At 33.1% G+C, this 27544-nt stretch overlaps 1 protein-coding gene across 1 annotated transcript; it reads right to left on the minus strand.

Annotated features, from left to right (window-relative positions):
- Positions 1-13116: 13116 nt before the first annotated feature.
- On the minus strand, positions 13117-27408 carry LOC127733709 (inactive rhomboid protein 1-like). The gene is made up of 7 exons (XM_052243022.1): positions 27393-27408; positions 26330-26487; positions 23261-23432; positions 21787-21951; positions 17098-17279; positions 16397-16639; positions 13117-14721 (listed from the first exon to the last, which is right to left on the minus strand). Exons 1-7 carry the CDS (start codon positions 27406-27408, stop codon positions 14275-14277), a joined length of 1383 nt encoding a protein of 460 aa, XP_052098982.1. The 3' UTR covers positions 13117-14274.
- Positions 27409-27544: the final 136 nt, after the last annotated feature.

Genomic DNA, 27544 nt, shown 5'->3' on the forward strand with positions numbered 1-27544 from the left:
CCAGAATTTAAATGCAGTGGATGTAAGCAATTATAGGCACCCGTAACGAATAACTAAACAACTTAAGAAAAACAAATATGACACACATGAAACAACGACAACCATTGAATTACAGGCTCCTGACTTTGGACAGGCACATAAGGAATGTGCATTTGGCAGAGTTAAACATGTCTGCGAGTGATAAACCCTAACCCTACCATGGGTGAATAGTGTAACAGCACAACACAAGAATAAACTGTAAAAATCAGATGCAATTGGCTTAATTCTATAGATCGGTATGACTGGGCAATATAAATCCATCAAAATCCTGGGGTGATCTCGGGTGCTCCGGAAGAGTAAGCAGATCCTGCTCAACGTGTGGCACCCGTCGTGTTATTCGTGAAAGTACAAACCCAGTGATTTGGTCTAATTCGGTAGGTCACATTCGAAGAAAAGAGGACGGGATTGTGGTTACGACAACTGGAACATATCCGTCGTTACCTTTGAAACAGATATTCCAAAAAGTTTAGTTTTTTTTTCAATTTAGTGCGAGGTATATCAGAGAAAGTGTGGAATTTATTAAAATATATATTAAAAGATTGATATTCGTATATGTTCAGATGATAATACACGCTTAAAAAAATCGGAGAATTCTTATTTTATAGAATTGATGCTTTGTCGCTTAGTCAGATCCCCCATTTCCCTGTAACTTTAGTGTTAGTTGATTTAAAGTGTCTCATTTGTTGACAATAAAGTACAAGTCATTTGGTGTGTGTCCAGCCTGCGATATTAAAGTCGCGGAAGTGAGACACAACAAACCTATATTCCGTCGTCGGCGTCTTCATCATATAGATCGTTAGGTTACTCTTTTGAATTATTTTACATTTGTCATTTCTGGACCTGTTATAGCTTACTGTGCGGTATGGGTTTTGCTCATTGTTGAAGACCATACAGTGACATATAGTTGTTAGCTGCTACGTCATTTGGTATGTGGTGGAGAGTTGTCTTATTGGCAATCATACCACATCTTCTTATTTTTATATAAGTTTTCATGATTTGCATTAAATATTACCAAATTAAACTATTTTGTCATGATAAATTTGTAAACCTCCATGAATTGTTATAAAACTAATATAGGAGTTAATCTTCTATATCGAGATAAAGCATGTACAGAAAAACATTTTTTTTTTATTTTTCTTTTACCGATAAATGGACGTTTTACAGTCAACATTACACTTTTACAATGCCAGCAGCAATCTCAGGCTAGACACAGGGTTCCGTGGAATTCTTCACTAATTTATTATAATACTGCTTCCATTTGAGAACTAAGGAAAAAAAACGTCAGGACCAAGTGGTTTGGGGACATCCCCCTTATGTCCGAAATATTGATATTTTTTTTGTACTTTTTTTTCTTATTTTTTGTCTGCCGTTCCTCTTTTTCATACCAAATAACTCTGAACAACGAACTTTAATTTGAACTTTAACTCAATGGATAGCGACACTCATCCGAAGCACATTAACAAACGACATATGGAAATCGGTCTAAAAATAGAACTAATTTTTTTCCAAAATGGTCACGTGGCTTTACCTCATCAAGTACTGTGATAACCACATCAAAGAATGGCAGGACCACATTAAATACAGGAACAAACTCATCATGTTGTGTAAAATCGTCAAATTTTGAACCATAATTATGTAATGTTAAAGCCATATGAAGAATTGGCAAATCATCATTACGAAATAACAAAACCACATCATGTAATGAAGCAAATACATAACGTTAAGTCACATACACATCAAGTAATGTTTAGTTAAAATCACATTGCATAATGACACAACCACATTAAATAATGATGAAATCAAATCGAGTTATGACAAAACCATGTTAAGTAATGAAAAAATCATATCAAGTCAATACGAAACCATATCACTAAAATCGAAATATCATTAAGAAATGACTATTCCATATTGAGTTATATCAAAACATCATTACGTAATGTCAAAACCATATCATGTAAAGACAAAATATCATCAAGTAATGATAAAACAACATAACTTAATATCAGAGTACCACATAAGACAGCTGTGGCGTTCCATAAGAAAACGTATATCTATGCAATAATCTGTGTAGAAAGTTCATCCAAAAAGGTGCTTCGGACACAAATTTGTCATGTGATTTTTACATTGTTTTAATTAACTAAAAAAAAAACATCTTTGCTGAAATTTTAGATAACTTCGCAGGTATTTTCTGTGTCCTTTGCTCTTGAGGAACAACCTTAGAAACCATTAATCAAGTATATTTTACGTTTTCTAGAGCAAATAGCTTCTTTCAATTTTTAGGTATTCCGGTAAAAAATAAAAGTGATTCTTCTGAAAACTCACTTAATGTTTTCATTCAAGTTTGATGTGGATATGGTGAGAAATTATGGTACTATCGTCACCTCATCAAAGTGATATCGACAGGTGGATGTACGCATATTTTTTATACCCTCTGCACCTTCGCTGCATAAAGTTTATATGACAGAATAGTGTCTACCATAAAGCGAATAAGTTGATCTATAGATAGACAGTTCTTATCTTTAAATCACCGTAAGAACTATAACCCCCGCTTCCCCATCCCCACTTCCAGTCGGAATATTTCTGAAAAGCATATGGAAACTATCCAGTTTATTTTTGCGTTTTGTAATTTTGGTAATTATTGCCAACAAGGTAGACGTATCAATCCACACGTTTATGATAGGTTAATATTCTTTCAGATTCTCCTGTATAAAAATAAGATATGAATGAGTCGACTATGATTGTCGGTGTTTCAAGTTGTTGGAGCAACACTTTCTCTTGTTTAATTTTTAATTTCATAGACTGATTCTAATTTACAGGTTTACTTCTAAGAAGTATGATTGTAAATCAGCTGTAGACGATTCAAACAATTTGATATGTTACTTTTCCTTTATTTTGACCTGTACGCGTTCAATTATTTTTTTTTAGTGCAGAGAAGGGTGACAATTAATACGCAAGACCTGTATGTCAGCTCTGCAAAGAAATGCCATAATTCTGGTGGTACCGTACACCAGTAGACGCGTATTACGATCTTTCAGTCAAAATTGGTCATTAACTGATACAAATAAGAATAGTAGTGATGTAACCTTGAAGAAATCGTCAACCTTTGTACGCTTATTACAAAAATAATTATTGACCTTTTATCTAACTCTATCAAAAAACTTGAAAGATGTCCATGATTGGAATCCTGTACATTACAAAAAAGAATAACATTAAAGAAGAGGTATCGATCATTATCTGCATTATTAGTGTATAATTTTATAATAATCTTAATCGCTTCGCCTGATTTCCTGATTATAAAAGGCTCCACTTTATCATGGAAAATCTCTTAAACATAATGCAAAAGGTTAATTAAGGTAAAATTGCATACATTATCGTCAGCAAAGGTATTACTTTGATTCAGTGTCGCAATCTCAAAGTTCAATTGAACGAATCATTGAACCAGATTATTACGTAGTTTTGTAATAATACGTGCTGTCATGCTTGCTTTTATATAGGTACACAATGATACCCAGTTTGAAAATTTCAATCAATTCATTTACATTTCAGCATTAAAATATTTCACTTGTATGACTGTCAATTTTGTTCCAATGAATCTATAATGTAAGGTTCCAAGTTGCACATGGCAGTTATTCACCCAAGCACACTGAATATGACACCCTAAGCAGGTTGTGTTTTAATTGCTCGTGTTCGTACAGAAATGACCTGGCATACATCTCCACAGAAAAAAAGACCGATGATAAAATATCAGAAGTCGAAGAAACACCGACAATTCATTGGGGAAAACGAAAACAACGAAAAGGCAAACAGTCCATAAAAAACTGAACACGCCAAAATCCGGGTGATTCCAGATGCAACGGAGGGTAACCATATCCTTTTTTACATGTTACACCCTTGGAGTTGCTCAAGGCAAGTTAAAATTCTATAAAGTCGCATTTGGTGATGTTACAATCGAGGAAAGAGAGACTGGATTGTGGATACAATTAGAACATGTCCCAGGTCATCTGTGATACATATATTCCTTAACGGTCAACCGCATTAGTGACTACTTCAACTTTACCACTACGCACCCTTGATTCAATGGCTTCCTTGTAAATAATATCAAGGAAATCCTTATACGAAACTCAAGCCATGGAATATCGTATCAACTGTCATGAAATACATGTATATGAATATTTCGTATGCAGGCGCTGCTGGAATGATGCTACTAATTAGTTAAATGGAAAGTTCACAATAGGAAAGATGAACTTTCGCCTAAACATTTGGTTTTATTCAATCCTCATTGTCAGTTCCTAGATGTAAGTCAATGTATGAGGCAGACTTACTTGCATCTTTGGTGTTTTTACTTCAAGTTTGGTGGAATATGCGTTCAACATAGACACTTATGAAACTATGAATTATTTAGTGAGAACATCATCTATATAGCGGAACATAAGGTTACAGGATAATGCTAGCTTCTTTTCATTTATCCTACGAAGCTCCTGTATGAAGTCTGTCTCACATGAATAAAGGAACAAGTCAGCAAGAAGAGGAGCACGGTCGGTTCTCATATGAATGTCGGCCGTCTGTCGAAAAACAAGCCCTCCAAACGTAATAAATTCGTTGTTAAAAAAAAAAATCAAGCATCTTGATGTCACTTTCAGATAATATTTTGTTTGAATCAGTGATTTTTTTTTACAAAAGATAGTTTATGCTTACTAAAACAGGATGTGTGTATATATATTTATGAAAGTTGGGACTAATTCTTTCGATCTGTCTTTTTAAGTTTAGAATGAGGTATACTAGTGTAAAGGAAAGAGCAGTCACATGTTTTACACTATTGTATGAGGAAAGACTTAGATTGTATGTACTCTAACAGGTCTTTGGATTTTTTTTAGTATTCACATACCATCTTTAGATTAGGTAGTTTCTCATTAACTCTGAAGCCCGTTTTCATTGCTGATAAAATAGATATTAAGTAATTAGGAAAGATGTTTCGTCGAGCAATTGGCAGACATAGCAAGCCAACATAACGTTGTAAGGACACTTGTGTTATTTTGGTTATCCAGTACATTGAAGAAAGATCGAGTTCTTTATTTAAGAAGAAGACCGTAAGATTGATTGCAGGACATATACATTAACATGACATTGCAGGATTATACGATATTGTGCAATGCTTAAAATCAGAACAATAAATGGATTTAGTCTTTATCCAACTACAAGAGAGTGAATTGATATTAATGTTCAAAATTAAGGATGTATTACCCAAAAATAGTATAAATTATAATTCAATGATATTCAGCAAAAAACAACAAACAAAAAGAATAAAAACAAAAACATACATGTGCATACAAAAACACTCGAGTGCACACTCTGAAATGTCTTGATAAAGGACTAAAAAACTATCATTTAAACTTAACATTATCAATACTCCATCATTAAATGAGGTCAATGTAAGATAAACCCTGCAAGAGGACATGTACACCTTAGATCACCTTACAATAGTTTTATACACCAAATAATTTATAGTTGACCTATAGCTTATATAGCATCTAAGAACCAGACAAAACCACAAAACGTAACAATGACCAAAATAACTATGAAAATGAGGTCAAGATATTAAGATGATTTCTGTCAGACAGACATGTACACCATACAATCATTACATACACAAAATATAGCGGACATATTACTTATTGTATACGAGAAACAGAATGATCCACAACATTTTAATTTTGACCAAATAACCATGAAATTGAGGTTAGGACAGATGAACGCTGCCAGACAGACATGTACAAGTGACCTATTGTTTATAGTATCTGATATACCAGTACTGTCTTGATCACAATAACTTAACCATGATAACTGATTCATGAATGAGGTCAGAGTCAAGTGAACACTATCTGACGGTCATGTAGACCTTGCAAGCATCCCATATACCAAATATAGTTATCCTATTCTTCATAATAAGTGAGCAATTCATTTTAAAAACAGTTTTTTTAAGCAGCTTTAAGCAGTTGCTGAACCATACGCTCCAGGCCAATGAACACATGACAGAAAGAATATTCGTAACATATGGCATATACAAGGTATGAAGTATCCAGGTCTTCTATCTTCTGAAATATAAAGCTTTATACAAATATTTAATGCCGCTCTGGATTAGCATCAAAATCGCTCACTCCCGAGACGAAAGGCATCAATAAAACGATAATTTAAAAAAAAACTTTAACTCGCGTTGCTTTATCAATAATAATACTGTTCAAACCTGGGTGAAAAATATAATCTACCATTTATAATTTACTCCTGCAAGAAGTGTCATACTTTAATAATATATCTTCACATGCATATTTGTGATATTGACAGCAAAAGTTTTGATCAGTTCATGCTATCTGTATCCCTGCTGTGAAAGTTCAATGGACAACAAAATTAATATAACGCCAAAATACGAGACAATACGGCAAAAACATGCAAATTAGTACCATAACAAGATTGATTGTACGACCCAAGACTTGCCTGCCTATAATTACAAAACTGATTGTAAGATTAGAGACTTGCCTGCCCATAATTACAAGAATTGTTGCAAAACTCAAGACTTGCCTACACATAATTACAAGAATGGTTGTAAGACTCAAGACTTGCCTGTCTATAATTACAAGATTGATTGTTAGACCCAAGACTTACCTGACCATAATTACAAGATTGATTGAAATATTCGAGACTTGCCTGCCTACAATTACAAGATTAATAGTAAGACTCAAAGACTTGCCTGCCTATAATTATAAGATTGATTGTAAGACTCAAGACTTGGCCTATAACTACAAGATTGAGTGTAGGACCTAAGACTTGCCTGCCTATAACTACAAGGTTGAAGGTAAGACCCAAGACTTGCCTGTCTATAATTACAAGATTGCTTGTAAAACTCCAGACTTACCTGCCTATTAATACAAGATAGGTTGTAAGACTCAAGACTTGCCTGTCTATAATTACAAGATTGATTGTAAAACTCCAGACTTGCCTGCCTATAATTACAAGATTGATTGTAAGACTCAAGACTTGTCTGCCTATAATTACTGAATTGATTGTAAGACCCAAGACCTGTTCTTCCTATAATTACAAAATTCATTATAAGACCCAAGACTTGCCTGTCTATAATTACAAGATTGATTGTAAAACTCCAGACTTGCCTGTCTATAATTACAAGATTGATTGCAAGACTAAAGACTTGTTGGCCTATAATTACAAAATTGAGTGTAGGACTTAAGACTTGCCTGCCTATAACTACAAGATTGAAGGTAAGACCCAAGACCTGTTCTGCCTATAATTACAAAATTCATTATAAGACCAAAGACTTGCCTGTCTATAATTACAAGATTGATTGTAAGACTCAAGCCTTGCCGGCCTATAATTACAAAATTGAGTGTAGGACCCGACTTGCCTGCCTATTATGAATTACAAGATTGAGTGTAGGACCCAAGACCTGTTCTGCCTATAATTACAAAATTCATTATAAGACCCAAGACTTGCCTGTCTATAATTACAAGATTGATTGTAAAACTCCAGACTTACCTGCCTATTAATACAAGATAGATTATAAGACTCCAGACTTGCCTGCCTATAATTACAAGATTGATTGTAAGACTCAAGACTTGCCTGCCTATAATTACTGAATTGATTGTAAGACCCAAGACCTGTTCTACCTATAATTACAAAATTCATTATAAGACCCAAGACTTGCCTGTCTATAATTACAAGATTGATTGTTAGACCCAAGACTTACCTGCCCATAATTACAAGATGGATTGAAATACTCGAGACTTGCCTGCCTACAATTACAAGATTAATTGTAAGACTCAAAGACTTGCCTGCCTATAATTACAAGATTGATTGTAAGACTCAAGACTTGTTGGCCTATAACTACAAGATTGAGTGTAGGACCTAAGACTTGCCTGCCTATAATTACAAGATTAAAGGTAAGACCCAAGACTTGCCTGTCTATAATTACAAGATTGCTTGTAAAACTCCAGACTTACCTGCCTATTAATACAAGATAGGTTGTAAGACTCAAGACTTGCCTGTTTATAATTACAAGATTGATTGTAAAACTCCAGACTTGCCTGCCTATAATTACAAGATTGATTGTAAGACTCAAGACTTGCCTGCCTATAATTACTGAATTGATTGTAAGACCAAAGACCTGTTCTTCCTATAATTACAAAATTCATTATAAGACCCAAGACTTGCCTGTCTATAATTACAAGATTGATTGTAAAACTCCAGACTTGCCTGTCTATAATTACAAGATTGATTGTAAGACTAAAGACTTGTTGGCCTATAATTACAAAATTGAGTGTAGGACCTAAGACTTGCCTGCCTATAACTACAAGATTGAAGGTAAGACCCAAGACCTGTTCTGCCTATAATTACAAAATTCATTATAAGACCCAAGACTTGCCTGTTTATAATTACAAGATTGATTGTAAGACTCAAGCCTTGCCGGCCTATAATTACAAGATTGAGTGTAGGACCCGACTTGCCTGCCTATTATGAATTAAAAGATTGAGTGTAGGACCCAAGACCTGTTCTGCCTATAATTACAAAATTCATTATAAGACCCAAGACTTGCCTGTCTATAATTACAAGATTGATTGTAAAACTCCAGACTTACCTGCCTATTAATACAAGATAGATTGTAAGACCCAAGACTTACCTGCCCATAATTACAAGATTGATTGTAAAATTCCAGACTTGCCTGCCTATAATTACAAGATTGATTGTAAGACTCAAGACTTGCCTGCCTATAATTACTGAATTGATTGTAAGACCCAAGACCTGTTCTACCTATTATTACAAAATTCATTATAAGACCCAAGACTTGCCTGTCTATAATTACAAGATTGATTGTAAGACTCAAGCCTTGCCGGCCTATAATTACAAGATTGAGTGTAGGACCCAAGACTTGCCTGCCTATAATTACAAGGTTGAGTGTAAGACCCAAGACCTGTTCTGCCTATAATTACAAAATTCATTATAAGACCGAAGACTTACCTGTCTATAATTACAAGATTGATTGTAAAACTCCAGCCTTGCCTGCCTATAATTACAAGATTGATTGTAAGACCCAAGACTTGTCTGCCTATAATTACAAGTTTGATTGTAAAACTCCAGACTTGCATGCCTAAAATTACTGAATTGATTGTAAAACTCCAGACTTGCCTGCCTATAATTACAAAATTGATTTTAAGACCCAAAACCTGTTCTGCCCATAATTACAAGATTGATTCTAAGACTTAAGACTTGCCTGTCTATAATTGAAATAGTCATTGTAAGACTCAAGACTTGTCTGCCTAATTATAAGATCAATTTTAAGACAAGACTTGCCTGCCTATAATTTAAAGATTGATTGTAAGACCAAAGACCAGTTCTGCCTGTAATTACAAGGATTGATAAAAATTTTAAACTATTTTGCATATATAAGAATGCTACTTTGTACATATCAATACTGGAAACCTTAAGTGTATTCCAAGAACATTTTAGATGAAAGAGGAAAGATTATATATATATATAAGATATAAGATATATATATATACTTTAAAATTCTATTTTTCAAAACTAAAAAAAATACAATAAATTACTTCTTAACATTTCTAAATAGCTGTTTTAACAGATTACTGCAAACATCGTTATTATTACATAACTGTTCTGCATAAAAGTTTTAGGTTTTAAAAATATACATGATGGCCATTTTATTTTCCATATTCAATTTATGTTTCACTTGACAGATTTCTGATTTTTATTTTTTTTATCAATTTTTTTCCTTTCTTGACCTTTTAAAAACAAAACCAAAATAGCCACTCCCTGAAATAAAAATTAATTCATACAAAATGCACTTTATGGTTTTCATATTTTCCCCCATAAAGGCATAAACATATAAATCATTTTATTATACTAGAACCACCAAGGGACTTTTTCAATTATGTTTTTATATACTTAATTATAAAAAGTTAATAGAGACTACAATTTCAATGTTCCATTGATTTTTGTCAAGAATTCAGGAAAGAATTTCATCCATTATTCCAATGTACAATGTACCACTTAAGATGCTGAACATTTTCATATAAAAAACATGTACCACACCATTTTTTTATTATATTTTTTATTTATTTTAACAGCAAACAACATCATTTATTTACAGAAACATATATCACCTGACTTATAAAGGATAACCATGATAACACTTCAAACAAATTTTATTTGGTCCAATAATCTACAGATATTTCACAAAAAGATCAATAACGGTATTTTACCTCTAATGCCCATTTACAGACCTTGCAAAAATGAAGGAAAGTGTTGCAAATGATGAAATAAAAGCTACCGACAATTTCAAATATTCAATTTCAATACATAGCTTGGGGACAAGTAGTAAGTGTTGGTTAGTGAATATTTTAATTCATTATTAAAAATTTTCACAAGACCATTTCAGTCAAGTTTGAATAAAATGCTCCGCTGGGGCGCAGCTTGATACGACCGCAGAGGTCGAACCCTGAACAGTTGGGGCAAGTATGGACACAACATTCAAGCTTGATACAGCACTGAATTTGGATTGCAATTACATATTTGACACAGCATAGGTTTCTGACACAGAATGAATGTGGTCTAAGAACTTAAAATTTTTTTAATTTACCTATTCAAACCATATCATTATTATTTGCTTTTATATATAAATCAGAAATAACCAATTAATGAATTTAAAATGGAAATTTTAAAGAAAAAAAAGGAAAAAAAAATCCCCCCCCCCAAATTTTTGAACCCCCTTATGATTCATCACCCCCAAACTTAATCCCAGCCTTCCCTTGGTGGTATGGTACCTTGCAGTACAATTTCAGAGAGATCCATACACTTGAACACAAGTTATTGTCTGGAAACTAGAAAAATGCTTGTTTTTTGGCCCCTTTTTGGCCCCAAATTCCTAAACGTTTAGGGCAATTACCCCTAAACTCAAACCCAGCTTTCCCTTTGTGATATGGAACCTTGCAGTACAATTTCATAAAGATCCATGCACTGACACACAAGTTTTGTCCTGAAACTAGAAAAATGCTTGTTTTTTTGCCCCTTTATGGCCCCTAATTCCTAAAATTTTGAGGGAATTACCCCCAAAATCAATCCCAGCCTTCCCTTTGTGGTATGGTACCTTGCAGTACAATTTCAGAAAGATCCATACACTTGAACACAAGTTATTGTCTGGAAACTAGAAAAATGCTTATTTTTGGCCCCTGTTTGGCCCCTTATTCCTAAACGTTTTGGGCAATTACCCCCAAACTCAATTCCAGCTTTCCCTTTGTGATATGAAACCTTGTAGTACAATTTCATAAAGATCCATACACTTGCACACAAGTTATTGTCATGAAACTAGAAAAATGCTTGTTTTTTGCCCCTTTTTGGCCCCTATTTCCTATAATTTGGAGGCAATTACCCCCACAATCAATCCTAGCATTCCCTTTGTGATATGTAACCTTGTGGTACAATGTCAGAGAGATCCATACACTTACACACAAGTTATTGTCATGAAACTAGAAAAATGCTTGTTTTTTTCCCCTTTTTTGCCCCTAATTCCTAAAACTTGGAGGCAATTACCCCCAAAATCAATCCCAGCATTCCCTTTGTGATATGGAACCTTGTGGTACAATGTCAGAGAGATCCATACACTAACACACAAGTTATGTCTGGAAGTTACAAAAATGCTTATTTTTGGCCCCTAATTCCTTAACTGTTAGTACCATAACCCCCAAAATCAATCCCCACCTTCCTTTTGTGGTATTGAAGCTTATTATAAAATTTCATAGAGATCCATTCACTTAAACTAAAGTTAGAGTGCGAAAACCAATGTGTCTTCGGACGACGACGTCAACGTCATACCAATGTACGACCGCAAAATTTTTTTGCAGTCGTATAAAAATAAATTGTCTTTCATTTGAAATTAATGAGCATAAAATCACCCAAAATCAATAACCCACAAATATACCTTTCCCAGTGATTAACTTAAAGAAACCAAAATTAGATGTGAACATTATTTAAAAACACTGTTATCTCCTGCTCAACGTAGAGCGTATTCACAATTCAGGTGTGGGGTTGCACCTATATGAATCGAAACCGGGCGCTACGAATGTTTACCAATGCATGAATGGACTTGCTTTATGTGTGATAGTAAGATGGAAACATGTACTACTTTAATGTCCACTTTATGACGATTTAAGGAACGAACTTTATGAATACATAAACAGTGAAGATGAGAATTTTAACATGTTCACGAATCGTAAGAAACTGTCTTTTGTGTTGGGGTGCCAAAACATTTATGTTATATACAAATATGCCAAAACCTGCAAATCTATTTTAGACGGAAGGAGACGTTTTTTATATCGATAATTTTTAGACTGTAAAGTTTTCGTAATTTACACAGTACACAGTTTTATAAAGAACTTTAATGTTTAGTGAATTTTTACTTTTTGTCTCTCATAATTCTTTTAAGAATGGCATTTATATCTTTTTATGTTTTTTTTTTATATATGTATATATTTTATTGTGTATATTAATGGTGAGATGTTAATAATAAACTATCGTAGATGATCACAGATGTCCCTGCTCATGCTTTTACAAAAATGGTACATACAGTGTAAAAAGGGAGGCACAGGAATGTATGCAGTTCATGTTTCTTTGAGTTTTTTGGGGTCCTTTTCATTTGTTTAAATTTAAGGTCATTAGTTTAAAAAGTATTTTTGTTATTATCTATTTACCTGGAATTTCATTATTTTCTTATTAAATTAAAGCATTGATTTGAGAGAGTAAAAGTTTGAATCAATGAATTCTAAATTGATTTGTATTAGTATTAAAATTTAATATCATCTAATGAAGTGGTGGATTTATTCTTTACTTTCAGTTACAGCAATTCTATTCAATCAAGTAAGCTCTACTAAGTCAATCTCTAAATCACCAAAAATAGAACATAATTAGCATATCAAAATTTATGTATCAAGTTAATTGTAATTTTAACTATCATCTTAAATCCAGAACCAATATTGTAAATTCAGAAATTATTTCGAGGTTTTTCTTAATGTGAATAATGCAACTGCATGGGTGAGTATCCCAATAAGAACTTGCATTCTATTATCGTATACATATATTTGTATGAAGATTTTCCTGAAATTGCAATAATTAATCTTACATTTTTTTATCATTCTAAAAAAATCACAATAATAAATGCACACAATCATTTCTGAATTTACAGTATAGGAAAATGCACTAAAAAATTGAGAAAATGGTGTGATATCATGACAAACATTTAAGGAATAACTGTACTGTAGTGGAAGAGTTACTACGGTCAATTGGAGGACAGTCAAGGTCACTAAATGAAATCCATAAAATCAATTTATTCAAATCTTTTAAATCATTGCCTCTATTTCTGTTGACTGCAAACATGACCATCTTTAATAGTTAGTTGTTAAGTATCAGTAGATAAAAAATCCAAAAATAGGATCATTTTGTGGTTATATTATCATAGGTTTCAAAACATCGATGCTTTTTCAAAATAAAATAAATGTTATCCCATGTTCTATTAAACTTTAATGGCATTGAGCAAGGTCATCGTCCGACTTTAAAAAGAGCATTAAGTTATAGTGTAGGACATTAAACACTAACTAATGAGTCACTGAACTTTATCGGATCATTACTGCCCTGTATCAATAACTGTTAACTCACACTGTGTGAAACAAACTGGTAAACTTTTTTTAAATAATTGATTTATAAATGAAGCCAGATATCAAGTGAAGACAATAGCCAATATGTAAAATTGTGATTAATTGTGAATACAAGTAAATACTTTCAGTAGCAATATAACATGCAGGTGTGAATACGAACAACGAATTTTATTTGTAGCCAATATGTAAAGTTATGAATACAAGCAAATACTTTCAGTGGCATTTAAAACATGGATGTGTGAATATGAACAATGAAATTTATTCTTGTGAATACAAGCAGATATTTTCAGTGGCAATTGAAACATGCATGTGTGAATATGAACAATGAATTTTACTCGTAGCCCTTATGTAAAGTTATGAATACAAGCAAATACTTTCAGTAGCAATTAAAACATGCAGGTGTGAATATGAACAATGAATTTTATTCGTAGCCAATATGTAAAGTTATGAATACAAGCAAATACTTTCAGTAGCAATTAAAACATGCAGGTGTGAATATGAACAATGAATTTTATTCTTCATAGTCATCCCTACACATATTTTCCGTGTAAGGAATACAGTTAATTACCTTACAAGCATAACAATCTGTAATTGACTGAACTTTGAAGAATGCATAAAGTAATACAAAATATATCACCACTAAAAGGGGGACACAAAAGCCAATCAGAATAACCCTTGACCTGTGTGATATCTTACTGAAAGATACAAATGGCAAGACTATCACACCTGAACACAAGCCAATGATAATTCCAGTGATAATGGTGTAATTACTGATGTATTGGAGTGTTCCTGCTGTAAGAAACAAGACAATGACAAACAGAACCTTGGAAATTTCAAGTAATGGTCTATTTATAAATCTCCATAGTAACAGTATTTCTACCACAGTTACACCGAGTAATCCACAAACTGATCCTGTGGCACCTACATGGGGAGAGTGTGGTTCAAATATGGAGGCTGCCTGAAAATATACAAAATATTTTGCTGTTAAATATTTCATGCCATCTACAACATTATTGTCTGAAAAAATTGTCACAATAATCTTAAGAAAGATAATTTATGTCCCCTTTTGGTCATATAGCTCCTAACAGTATTCAGGTATTTACACATCCTTGACTGTCAGTTTGTTTTGGTTTTAGTGTTTCTGATGACGTTATATCCAGAAAAGAACTTTGGACAAATTTATGAAGTATTATTTTCATTTTCAAATCACTTCTTAACGGAAGCTGATCCTGGTTTCCTATCATGACTCATGCCAGGTCAGATAAATAAATAAATGCATGTTGATCACCTGATATTCAACTAACTAAAAGAGAGGCAAAAGATACCAAAGGGACATTCAAACTCATAAGTTCTGTATAGGATTTATCATAAATTGGTCTGTATTACTTCTTTATAGGTTGCACTTTGTAAATACAGCTGTTTCATAAACCATGCCTCTTTTGGGGAGATATATAATATTCATCGATATTTTGTTTTGTTTACGTACTGGTTCCCAGATATGATCTCTATGTTTCATCTCATAAAGACATAACTTCAGAATGTTACCAGTATAAATGCACATGGAAGGCGGTGGAATTGAATTCTGAGTAAAACATAAAGTGAAGGGAGGGTAAGTGCAGAATTTTAGTATAAGTTTAAACTCTTAGAAGTTTGGGCCAATAAATGTTGAAAATATGCCGCACAGCCCTATGTTTTGACCTTTGAATAAAAAAGTAGTGCATATCAACTTTCCATTCTAGAATATAAATTTTACGAAACTTCATTATAAAAGTAGCCCAGTTTTAGCCGTAAAGGGAGTTCCTATGGGAAATTGCATTGTCTATATTTACAGAAATGCAACCTATAGATACAATATATAAACAATTGGCCTAGAGATACATCTTGACTGTGGCATCCTTTAAATGATGATGTTATACATAGAAAAGATTTTTCATTGTTTTTTGTATTAAAAAAAAGCCAAACTTCAGGAACATTTTGGCTACATTAACATAGTAAAATTATATAGCCAAAAGTAATTTTTTGCAAAACAGATAAACAGAAATAAACTTTTCCTGTGTGAATACCATTGATGTAAAAGTTTTTCTCTTAATAATTTCTTACCATTTATGAGTAAAAGAGACAGAACATTGTTAGATATTTGCAATTCTACTGAGTGTATAATCAAAAAACAGCTATGTAACCAATGGAAAGGAAATATTTCAAACCAAACGTTTAGCATTTATTACAGTAGGGTGCATAGACTGAAGGTTTGATTACATAAATGTAAATTGGTGAAATTTAGAAGAATAAAACATATGATGGTAGGTCAAATTTACCATCTTATTATAACTTCCACTTCAAAAACTTAACCAGTTGAGATTATGAATCTGTATAACTGTTCAATTAACAATGGTATTAAACCTGTGGTAGTATATTACTGTAAAACCAACCCCTTTTGTTCCACTTCATGCTTTGTTTTCATTAACCTTCATAAGCAACATTAAAATAAGATTAGGTTCTGTGATTTACCATTCTAGTATATTACTTTCATGAAAATTTAAGTCAGTAATTAGTGGGTGCATCTCAATGCATTTTTCATATGACTAGAAACATTCCATTATTACATAAATTTAAAATATTTACAAATTTCTTACCAGTATTCCTCCTATTCCACTCAGCACATAAACTACCATTATCCTCAGCCAACCAATAGACCTCTCCATAGTTCTCATGATGAGGAAATGAATGGCCCCAACGATGACAACATGAATGATGCCATGGTGATAGATAATAGAAAGAGGCAGTCTCCACCACTGTGCTGGATTGTCTGGTAACCATGGCTTATCTGATTTTGATGAAATTCCACCCATACCACAAATAGAATTTAAACAATTTACCTACAAAAAAGATCTGTGTTATATGCTATCAGATTTTTGTCTTTCTTTAACTTATTGATAGAGCATTTAGTCATGTTGGTATCTTCCAACTTAAAAAAAAAGTAAAATACAATAATAAAAGATGACATCTATTTTTTTAAGAAATAGATTTAAAATGCGTTTAAAATATGCAGATGAATTTGAATCTTTTTAGGTAGCCAATTAAACACATTTAAATCTATATTTTTCAAACTATTTTACCAAAAAAGTTTGAGTTATCTACCCTTGATCAACATATCAATTCATCACAAATAACTTTCATTGCAAAGTTTCAATTATTAAAGTTTTTAGTTTACTTTAATTATCAAATAAAGTATTTGAATAAATTGCAAGATATCCATTTAAATTTTCATCATCCGTATGATAATTTTCAATTCTTATTTATTACCGGTATTTACATATCTATGATATGGTCATACCTGACTACAGTGATCTGCAGAATGCTTTGAGAAGTACCCTCCTAAGAATACACAGTGTGTATGTGTGGTTAGTTTACACTGACCCTGAAGGTTGTAACAACATGGCTTCAGGTTGTGAGACACACTGTTTTGTCCTGAAGGTCTTTCACTACATTTTATACCTGCTTTCCAAAGACCGACGTCTGAAAATAAAATTTGGGGAATAAGATAATGTATGTGTGCAGTGAACAAATGGATCCTATATACTGAAATTCTCTTTTATAATTGGTTGTCTTTTTACTGAGATTTATTTCATTAATCTTTTTACTTTTTGTATAATGCAGGTCTGCATTTTTATGCACCTGCCCTAAGTCAGGAGCCTGTTGTTCAGTGGTTGTAGTTTGTTGGTGTACCTAAGTCAGGAGCCTGTTGTTCAGTGGTTGTAGTTTGTTGGTGTACCTAAGTCAGGAGCCTGTTGTTCAGTGGTTGTAGTTTGTTGGTGTACCTAAGTCAGGAGCCTGTTGTTCAGTGGTTGTAGTTTGTTGGTGTACCTAAGTCAGGAGCCTGTTGTTCAGTGGTTGTAGTTTGTTGGTGTGGTTCATAGACGTTTCTCGATTTTTAAATGTTTTCCTGTATGAATTGTTTTACACTAGTCATTTTGGGGACCTTTATAGCTTGCTGTTTGGTGTGAGCCAAGGCTCCGTGTTGAAGGCCCTGTTAACTTTTTATACATTATGACTTGGATGGAGAGTTGTCTCATTGGCACTCATACCACATCTTATTTATACTAATTGATTGATTTTTGTTTGCCTAATGTCACATAGCAAATTACAAAACAAAATATGCTTACACTATTTAGGCATATGATGTTAACTCCTTTAGGAGTTAACATAGATTATACCTGTTAGCAATGTTTTTATCCCAGAATTATAAAAAAAGAATGTACATGCTGTTGTGCCAACCAACTCGTAATTCAAAGTATCAATAAACAGAAAGTGGGTTTCAGACAGATCTGAGAAGTACTGAAACTTTACAACTCATTACTTCCAAGCACTGGAGGTCATTCTGTTTTGTAATACTTAAGAAAAGTATGATGAAAATTTTTAAGTTCATTGAACATATTAAAAATCAAAGTATTGGCAAATAGGAAGTAGTTGTCTATCAGATCTGTAAAGAGCTTACACGATACAACTCATCACTGTCAATCTTGAAGTAGTTGTCTGTCAGATCTGTAAAGAGCTTACACGATACAACTCATCACTGTCAATCTAGAAGTAGTTGTCTATCAGATCTGTAAAGAGCTTACACAATACAACTCATCACTGTCAATATAGAAGTAGTTGTCTATCAGATCTGCAAAGAGCTTACACGATACAACTCATCACTGTCAATAAAGAAGTAGTTGTCTATCAGATCTGTAAAGAGCTTACACAATACAACTCATCACTGTCAATATAGAAGTAGTTGTCTATCAGATCTGCAAAGAGCTTACACGATACAACTCATCACTGTCAATCTAAAAGTAGTTGTCTGTCAGATCTACAAAGAGCTTACACGATACAACTCATCACTGTCAATCTAGAAGTAGTTGTCTATCAGATCTGTAAAGAGCTTACACGATACAACTCATCACTGTCAATCTAGAAGTAGTTGTCTGTCAGATCTGTAAAGAGCTTACACAATACAACTCATCACTGTCAATCTAGAAGTAGTTGTCTATCAGATCTGCAAAGAGCTTACACGTTACAACTCATCACTGTCAATCTAGAAGTAGTTGTCTGTCAGATCTGCAAAGAGCTTACACGATACAACTCATCACTGTCAATCTAGAAGTAGTTGTCTGTCAGATCTGTAAAGAGCTTACACAATACAACTCATCACTGTCAATCTAGAAGTAGTTGTCTCGTCAGATCTGTAAAGAGCTTACACGATACAACTCATCACTGTCAATCTAGAAGTAGTTGTCTGTCAGATCTGCAAAGAGCTTACACGATACAACTCATCACTGTCAATCTAGAAGTAGTTGTCTGTCAGATCTGCAAAGAGCTTACACAATACAACTCATCACTGTCAATCTAGAAGTAGTTGTCTGTCGGATCTGCAAAGAGCTTACACGATACAACTCATCATTGTCAATCTAGAAGTAGTTGTCTGTCGGATCTGCAAAGAGCTTACACGATACAACTCATCACTGTCAATCTAGAAGTAGTTGTCTATCAGATCTGTAAAGAGCTTACACAATACAACTCATCACTGTCAATCTAGAAGTAGTTGTCTATCAGATCTGTAAAGAGCTTACACAATACAACTCATCACTGTCAATATAGAAGTAGTTGTCTATCAGATCTGCAAAGAGCTTACACGATACAACTCATCACTGTCAATCTAGAAGTAGTTGAGAAAAAATCTGACGGAAATATTTGTTGGACAAACGAAGGGACAGAGTGAATGAAATAATTAGCTGCCACTCCACTTACTTTATGAAGAGACATTTTTTCTGTATAGCGCAAACCTGTCTACTGAAGATTTTGATCAAATTAAGACAGGTGTTTGGTTTACGCAGTTGGATTTATTCAAAATGCTCGATTTTTATCCTGATATAATTTAATTTACACCGGTTTCCTGATTATACAAAATCAGATTGACATGTTTCATATACTTATTGATTTCCCACATTTGCCATTTCTGGCAAAATTTAGAAAACAAATATGACTCCTCTTCTTTCAAATCGGGCTCTGAACATTTTACATAGCTAGTTTAAGGGACATTTTCAAGAAATTTGATATTTCAGATATTTCAAAATATAACCCGTTTTAGCAATAGACTGTGAATCATTTCGAAAAAGTATAGAAACAGTAATAGTGCAATTAAGGAACTTAGGAACGACATCAAAAGTTCAATGTAGGATAAAAAACTTAATTCACATAGACTCCCCCCATCTTAACTTAATTTGGAAAAAATTGATTGACCAATATGGGAATATGCTTTTAGAGTATACTTTTTGTATCATGGGTCCTGTTTTTCCTCAACAATGTATGTTTGTTCTGTATATTTACTTGGACATCACTTTTAAAAAATATTGGAAAAAAGTTATGTGTATTTTTAGTATGCATAAAAAAACACACCGTTAAATTATAATTTTATAAATATTACAGTCAGAATGGATTCTGCATTTTTCATCTGCCCACTATTAGCATGTATAAATAGTGGGTTTATAGTTTTGATTGTTTTTGTTTCTTTTCTCAAATGAATATAAAACAGTTCATTGTTTCATATAACGTATATAGCTTTAAACTAAATAGTGGTCCATGAAATGTATGGTGATGACAGGGCAGTGCATTTGCGCCAACTGTGGAGAGAGGGAAAAGCACAATCCCAAATGAATGTAGTGAACGTGATATGATATATGTAATTTCTATTCAATGTCTGTTGACCACTGTCATATTTTTCTACTATCTCAAAAAATTCTATATAACTTTCAAATTTGTATTTGAATTTTTATTTCAGTTTTCATTTTAATAATTAAATAATTAACACAATTCAAAGAAAATTTTATAGTTTGTTTTTAGAATGCCACCATGCCATGTGGACCCAAACAATCTGTTTTCATCTGTATATGGTTTCATATCATTCAAAATTGACGATCAATAAAGCATTTGACATAGATACTAGGATTAATTTTGCCCCAATACTTTCGGCCAAAAAATTGCTTTCCCGTACAATTTGATGGCATTCATTTGGTTAAAAGTCCGAACTTGAATCCGTATTTTTCAATCCAAAAATCGATGTTGGATGACAAAACTTGCAGCGATTTTTACCCCCCCCCCCCCTCCCAAACTATTTGAATTAAATTTTTATCCCTCATCGATCTTTTGATGTCGTCCCTTACTCCTTTGCTACAAACAATTTAGTCATCATATGAAGGTAGAAATAAGATGTGACATAGAAAAAAATGTGTGTGTTATGAATGACTTACTGTAAACCAACTAATAGTCGCTAGCAATTTATTTTCGCTTCTTTTGCCAGTAAAAAAAATAATGCAAATATAAATCGTCCCAAGAGTGTAACACTCAGGTCTTTCCTAATATAAATACATCAAGAAAATGAGAAAACTACAATAAAAAATCACCACCAAGTCAAATAGAAAGGGCTAAACATGAAATAAAATATCAATGAAAATAAGTTGGTTTACAATATCTTAGTGCAGACACTTCCCTTGTTTGCACGATCCCAAAATTATTTCAGTATTGGCCAAATTTTTATTTTTCAACAAACTGACCTCAAACTCCAATTAAATTATATAATTCAACAGTCTTTTTTCTCTAATTCTTAGAAGATTCCTACTTTAGCTTATCTGTAAACTATTTTTTTGTAATCATGTGGTTCATTTGATCTCAGTTGGTCAATTAGTCAAAATTGCTGTTATGCTGTTAAATTTTCTTGCTTTCCTCTTTATTTGCTACTGTGATGTCATTAATAAAAGGCGTCATGCCTGATGACATCACACAACTAGAACACATCTTTTTGTAGATCATTGGGAAAAAAATATAAAGTGTGTCTTAAACTGTGAAATCAATGGAAAACTATATAACTATCAATAACTTTCCTTACAGTAACATATAGCCAGAAATCTGCCTATTGTATATAGTTAGAGTTTGCACAATGATCAATTAGAGAACAAAACGAATCATTTAGAAATATTTAAAGTACCATCAGTCATATGTTGACATTCTGCCTGTGTAGTTGTAGCTGCTGTATTTCTGCTGGCCATTTCACAACATCCTAAAGGCTCTGTAGTACTGTAATTCTGTTCCAGTGTCTTAATTTGCAGTTCTATATCATCTCGTAAGCATGGGGCAAAGAATGCTCCAACACCTTTGAACAAAACATTGAAATAGTAAATACATAAATACATTTAACTCATAATGCAGCATTCACACATAGCCAAATATGGCTACTGTTTTAGATCAGTCAGTGCTTTGACTTGAAAAGTTAAAAAATCTGATACTTTCCTCAATTATCTGGAATATCCTATCATTGTCTGAATGATTGCGATTTTGTCGTGACAGATTCTGCTGTATTGAATCAAAATCGTAACAATATTCTGTGTTGTCTGGACGGTGTCTTCACAATATCCTGTGGGAGGGGCATGATCTGGAGAAATTTTTCATTGCCATTTCTTTGTCTGACCGAAATTCTTTAAAATTGAACGTTTACTATATTCAACCTGTTCAAATATCCCATACAAGTTCCACTAAATTTTATCAAATCATTTTTTAACAAGTAATTATTTGAATCTAGAATAATTTTGACTTCTGGAAAATTGATAAGAAATGAATTATGAGTACTAACCCAACTTTAGTGGGTAAGACATGAGCACATGGCTAAGGTTCAAGTTACTTTCACTGATATTTCAGTATGAACTCAACCACTCCTCTTAGCCTAGCTTGCATGACTAACCCTCCTTTATTGGGTTAATTTTCATCATACATTTTTTATAAATTTTCCAGAATCTAAAATTATGCCAGCTGTTAGATGTGTAGACAGACAATGGTATACCATAACATGTCTCCCAACAAAACTGAACCATGGTCAAATTTTTTCCATTGTATTTTGAACCCCCTAATGGAAAATTTATCTCTTGTATTCACCAGGTAAGTCATGCGCACATGGCTAAGGTTCAAGTTACTTTCACTGATATTTCAATATGAACTAACCAACCCCTCTTAGCCTAGCTTGCATGGCTCCATAATAATAGTGTAGAACGTCACACACAGGGTGTTGGCTATGTTTGACACAGGGTGGTGGTTTCGAAGCAAAGAAAAATTATCAAGTTGAGAAAAGTATCAAATTTTCCTTTTCTAAAAACTGTTAAACATTCTAAACAATGGTATTTGATACTAAGTATTGTAGAATGCAAAATGTACAATGGTTGGAGAGGAGTTTAATTTTCATGGTTGGTTGTCAAAATACCAAGACTAAAAATAATGAACCAACTTGAAATTCTGACATTTTGAATGAGGTAGGGGGCAATTTCCCACACATTGTACAAAAGTGATTATGGAAAAATGTTCAAAAACACATAAACTATGTACCATACTCCTGTTAATTCATCACATATAAAATTGATAACAATATCTTCAGTATCCATAATCAATAAAACATGTACCGGTACAGTTCTTACTAGTTATATATTTGTCTGATGGTCCTATCCACAGATTTGGTATAACCCACTTGTGGACTGTTTCTGTTCCTAGAAAGGTCTGTATGCCATCTCTTGATTCTACAGTGGGTTCTATTCCAAGAGAAGCCAGGCCTCCAAGATAGCAAAAAACACCACAGGTTACAAACTGGGCCTGTTGTATAAAATAGGAGCAAATTTATATATTAATGTGCATATTTTTCATCAAGATTGTCTTTGATTCTTTTGAGAAGTTTGTTAATTAGCAATTCAAATTATGTTATATATGAAAGATGGTTAGATAGATCTGGTTCCAAAATTCCATGATTTGCATATTGATATAGTATCCTTATATCTAGTGAGTTAAGTATAAATTATCCATAAGTTTAACAAAATCACACATGTACTAAGTCTAAAATGAGATTTTGATATTGCATTCTATTAAAACAATCTTGAACCCTATTATTAAAAATATCAAAATATGTTTTATAGAAATGTGTTGTGGTAAGTTTGAAATAATGATTTGCTGATAAGTTATTGTACCTTCTGATCATATGACAAATGTAAATGTTACAGTAAACCCAATGAGCTAATCTTCATAATCAAAAATGTTTCGTTTCTGGTCTGAAAATGGTAAATGGGTAAATGGATCAGGGGTTCATATTTGCATTAAATAATGAAAGGTCCAGGACCCATTAAATTTTAAAGTGAAAGGTCCTCTCTAAGAGAGTCAAATGTCCTATTTAAAGCATCAGTGAAAATATTTGTAAGTTCTTGACTTCACAATTCAATAAATGGGGAATGTGTCCATGGGACACAGATGCCATGGACACAGATGATGCCCCGCTTGCATATCATATAAAGTTATAAAGGGACATAACTGAAGAACATTAAAAGTGATGCTACCCAAATTTGAACCTGATCTAAGTTTTGTGGTAACAAGTACTGTATATAAGTTTCATAACATTTGGTTGAGGCAAACTTAAGTTAGAGAACAGAAACGAAAAATTCAATTTTTCCATTTGTTAAGGGGCATAACTCTAGAACAGTAAAAGTGATACATTTGTACCTCCAAAATTCCATCTTGGTGTAATAAGCATTGTGTACAAGTTTCATAACATTTGGTTGAGGCAAACTAAAGTTAGAGAACGGAAACGAAAAATTCAACATATTTTCCATTTGTAAAGGGCATAACTCTAGACAGTTCAAGTGACGCCACCAAAATTCAAACTTGATCTGTGTTTTGTGGTAATAAGCATTGTGTATAAGTTTCATAACATTTGGTTGAGGCAAACTAAAGTAAGAGAATGGAAACAAAAAATTCAGCAATTTTTCCATTTGTAAAGGGGCATAACTCTAGAACGATTAAAGTGACACCACCAAAATTTGAAAGTGATCTGTGTTTTGTGGTAATAAGCATTATGTTTAAGTTTCATAACATTTGATCGAGGCAAACTAAAGTTAGAGAACGGAAACAAAAAATTCAGCAATTTTTCCATTTGTAAAGGGGCATAAGCCACATAACTCTAGAACGGTTAAAGTGACGCCACCAAAATTCCAACTTGATCTGTGTTTTGTGATAATAAGCATTGTGTATAAGTTTCATAACATTTGGTTGAGGCAAACTAAAGTTAGAGAACAGAAACAAAAAATTCAGCAATTTTTCCATTTGTAAAGGGGCATAACTCTAGAACGGTTAAAGTGACACCACCATATTCAAACTTGATCTGTGTTTTGTAGTAATAAGCATTTTGTATAATTTTCATAACATTTGGTTGAGGCAAACTAAAGTTAGAGAACGGAAACCAACTTTGGGACGTACATACAGATGGACAAGGGTAAAACTTAATGCCCCCTCTGCAAAGGCGAGGGCATGAAAATGAAAAGACCCCTTCTGGAAAATGACAGGTCCTGGACCACTGACCCACAGTTATTTGAACCCATGTCATAACATTGAAGTGTGGGATGATTGGGATCTGTCCCTTATTCCTGATTGGTGAGGGGCCTGATGGGTTATTTTCGGTCTTCGTGATCGGCGCATTTTCGCTATCGTGATCCGTTTTTCTACAGATTTTTTTTTTTTTTATATTTTTGTGATCCGTGATCATGGAAATTTATTTCTGTGAATCGTGATTGACAAAAAAATCAACTTCTGAATCTTGATGAGACCCCACCCCCCCCATCAGGCCCTTCATTGGTATATGATAGTGTCTATGTTTCATAAGGTTTATGCAACTATTCTTTAATAATGTCTCTTCTGCTATATATTTTTATTGAGTCATAAATTTTAGAACACAAAGCATCCTTTTTCAGTCCTTTTTTTTATTTTTTTTGCAAAGGAACTGCATGTGTCCATTCAAGCCAATGAATAAACCCACCATGGGACGAGGGCAAGAAATTTTGTCACAACACATGATAATGATCAACTCTTCCTTTGATCAGGGTTCAGTTCAATTAACTTACAGTCTGGAATGTTAGCAGACTCTTGTTTGGGTTATTCTCTTCATTAATGCAAGAACACGTTAGAAAGTTACTATTGTTTAAAAAAAACATGCATTTTCTATAATGGATGTTGACTTTAAATCAATGAAATTCAAAACAAAACTGGTATATGTGAAATCCATGCCTATTCTTGTCAAGCTTCCTAAAGTTTTAGTCATTCTTCATCATGTACTTTTGTATATAACTTTCAAACATGAGCATTGGACCTCTAATATTTCTTGAATAAATCTGGAGTTATTCTTTTTTTTTAATTTTAAATCTACTGTGTAAAGGGAAGCAACTCCAACTACTCTACTGATATTTAATGCATGAGACCTGGCTTTTTCACCTTGCTATCTAAAGCCACAAAATTTTGTACTAAATAATCATCTGGTAATTTTTTGGGGTTAGAAGCCAAGAATATAAGATCAAATGCTAATTTTCAGTTAATGTGGCAGGGTATACATCGGCTAAAGTTTTTTAATATCACAGTATCTATCTTCTATAATCATACATCACCTCTTGTGTATTAATGCAGTTAAATGGTATTTAGGTAAACAAATATTTCAATTCTTCATTTTGTTTAATTACCAAGGTAATAAATAATGTGAAGAATGGTATGAATTCTGGCAGTTTAGACATCTTGAGTTTGATATGTGTAAGACTTTTTGCTTGTTTTTCAATTTTCATGCCACGCTTCAGATCATTCCATTCTTCAACAACTCTCCTTGTAGGATTCACATAATAAGCTGAAATAAAACAAGAGTGTGTCCATAGCACACTGATGCCCCACTCGCACTATCATTTTCTATGTTCAGTGGACCATGAAATTGGAGTCAAAACTCTAATTTGGCATTAAAATTAGAAAGATCATATCATTGGGAACATGACTTTTGTGTACTAAGTTTCAAGTTGATTGGACTTCAACTTCATCAAAAAATACCTTGACCAAAAACTTTAACCTGAAGTGGGACAGACAGACGAACGAATGAACGGACGGACTGACAAATGAACATACAGACGAACGAACGGACGAACGAAAGAAAGAACGAACGAACAGAAACACAGACCAAAAAACATAATCCCCCTAAATGGGGCATAAAAAATAATAGGGACAAGTAACAATGATCGTCAGACAGTCACAAATGTAAATTATTTAAACATTTGCACATGTACTATAAAGGTGATTTTCAACACTAGACTTTCTCTTTCAGTGACCAGAATCTCAGGTGGAAGGTTAAATCAAGCATTGTTACTTCAGTATTGTCATTTGCTATATACTTGCTGTCAGAAATTAAGGATAAGGTCATTTACAATTGACGGTCAATAACTGTGACTTTTTCACTTACTTCATTGCAAGACATCAAATCAATTTGATCCAAATGGAATTGTTTCATCAATTCAAACTACTGAATAAGTAAAAATTTACACCATACTGATCAAGGACGGCCACAGTCAAGTCAATAATGTCAGTAGTTCAAGAATAAGGCATACTTATAAGATCCTATTAAAGGAAAAAGTATGATTAAGAGGTAAATTTGCCACAAAATCAAATGTGATTCAAACTATCACTCTTTTGCAGAATCAAGGGTTTAATCAGTCTACTTTAATGAAATATTGTGTTTTGGTTATAAAAACTATTCATGGGTGATACAACCCTGAATGTCCATAACATCTTTAAAATGAAGATATTGTGCAAAATCTGGTCTTCTTTAATCACAAACCCACAACCACATCATTCAGGAAATATTCCAAGAATTGAATTGATTTTAATTCCTTCTTATTACATGACAAAAACTCATTAAA

This window comes from Mytilus californianus, unplaced genomic scaffold (genome assembly GCF_021869535.1).
Source record: "Mytilus californianus isolate M0D057914Y unplaced genomic scaffold, xbMytCali1.0.p SCAF_3, whole genome shotgun sequence".
NCBI classification, from domain to species: Eukaryota; Metazoa; Mollusca; class Bivalvia; order Mytilida; family Mytilidae; genus Mytilus; species Mytilus californianus.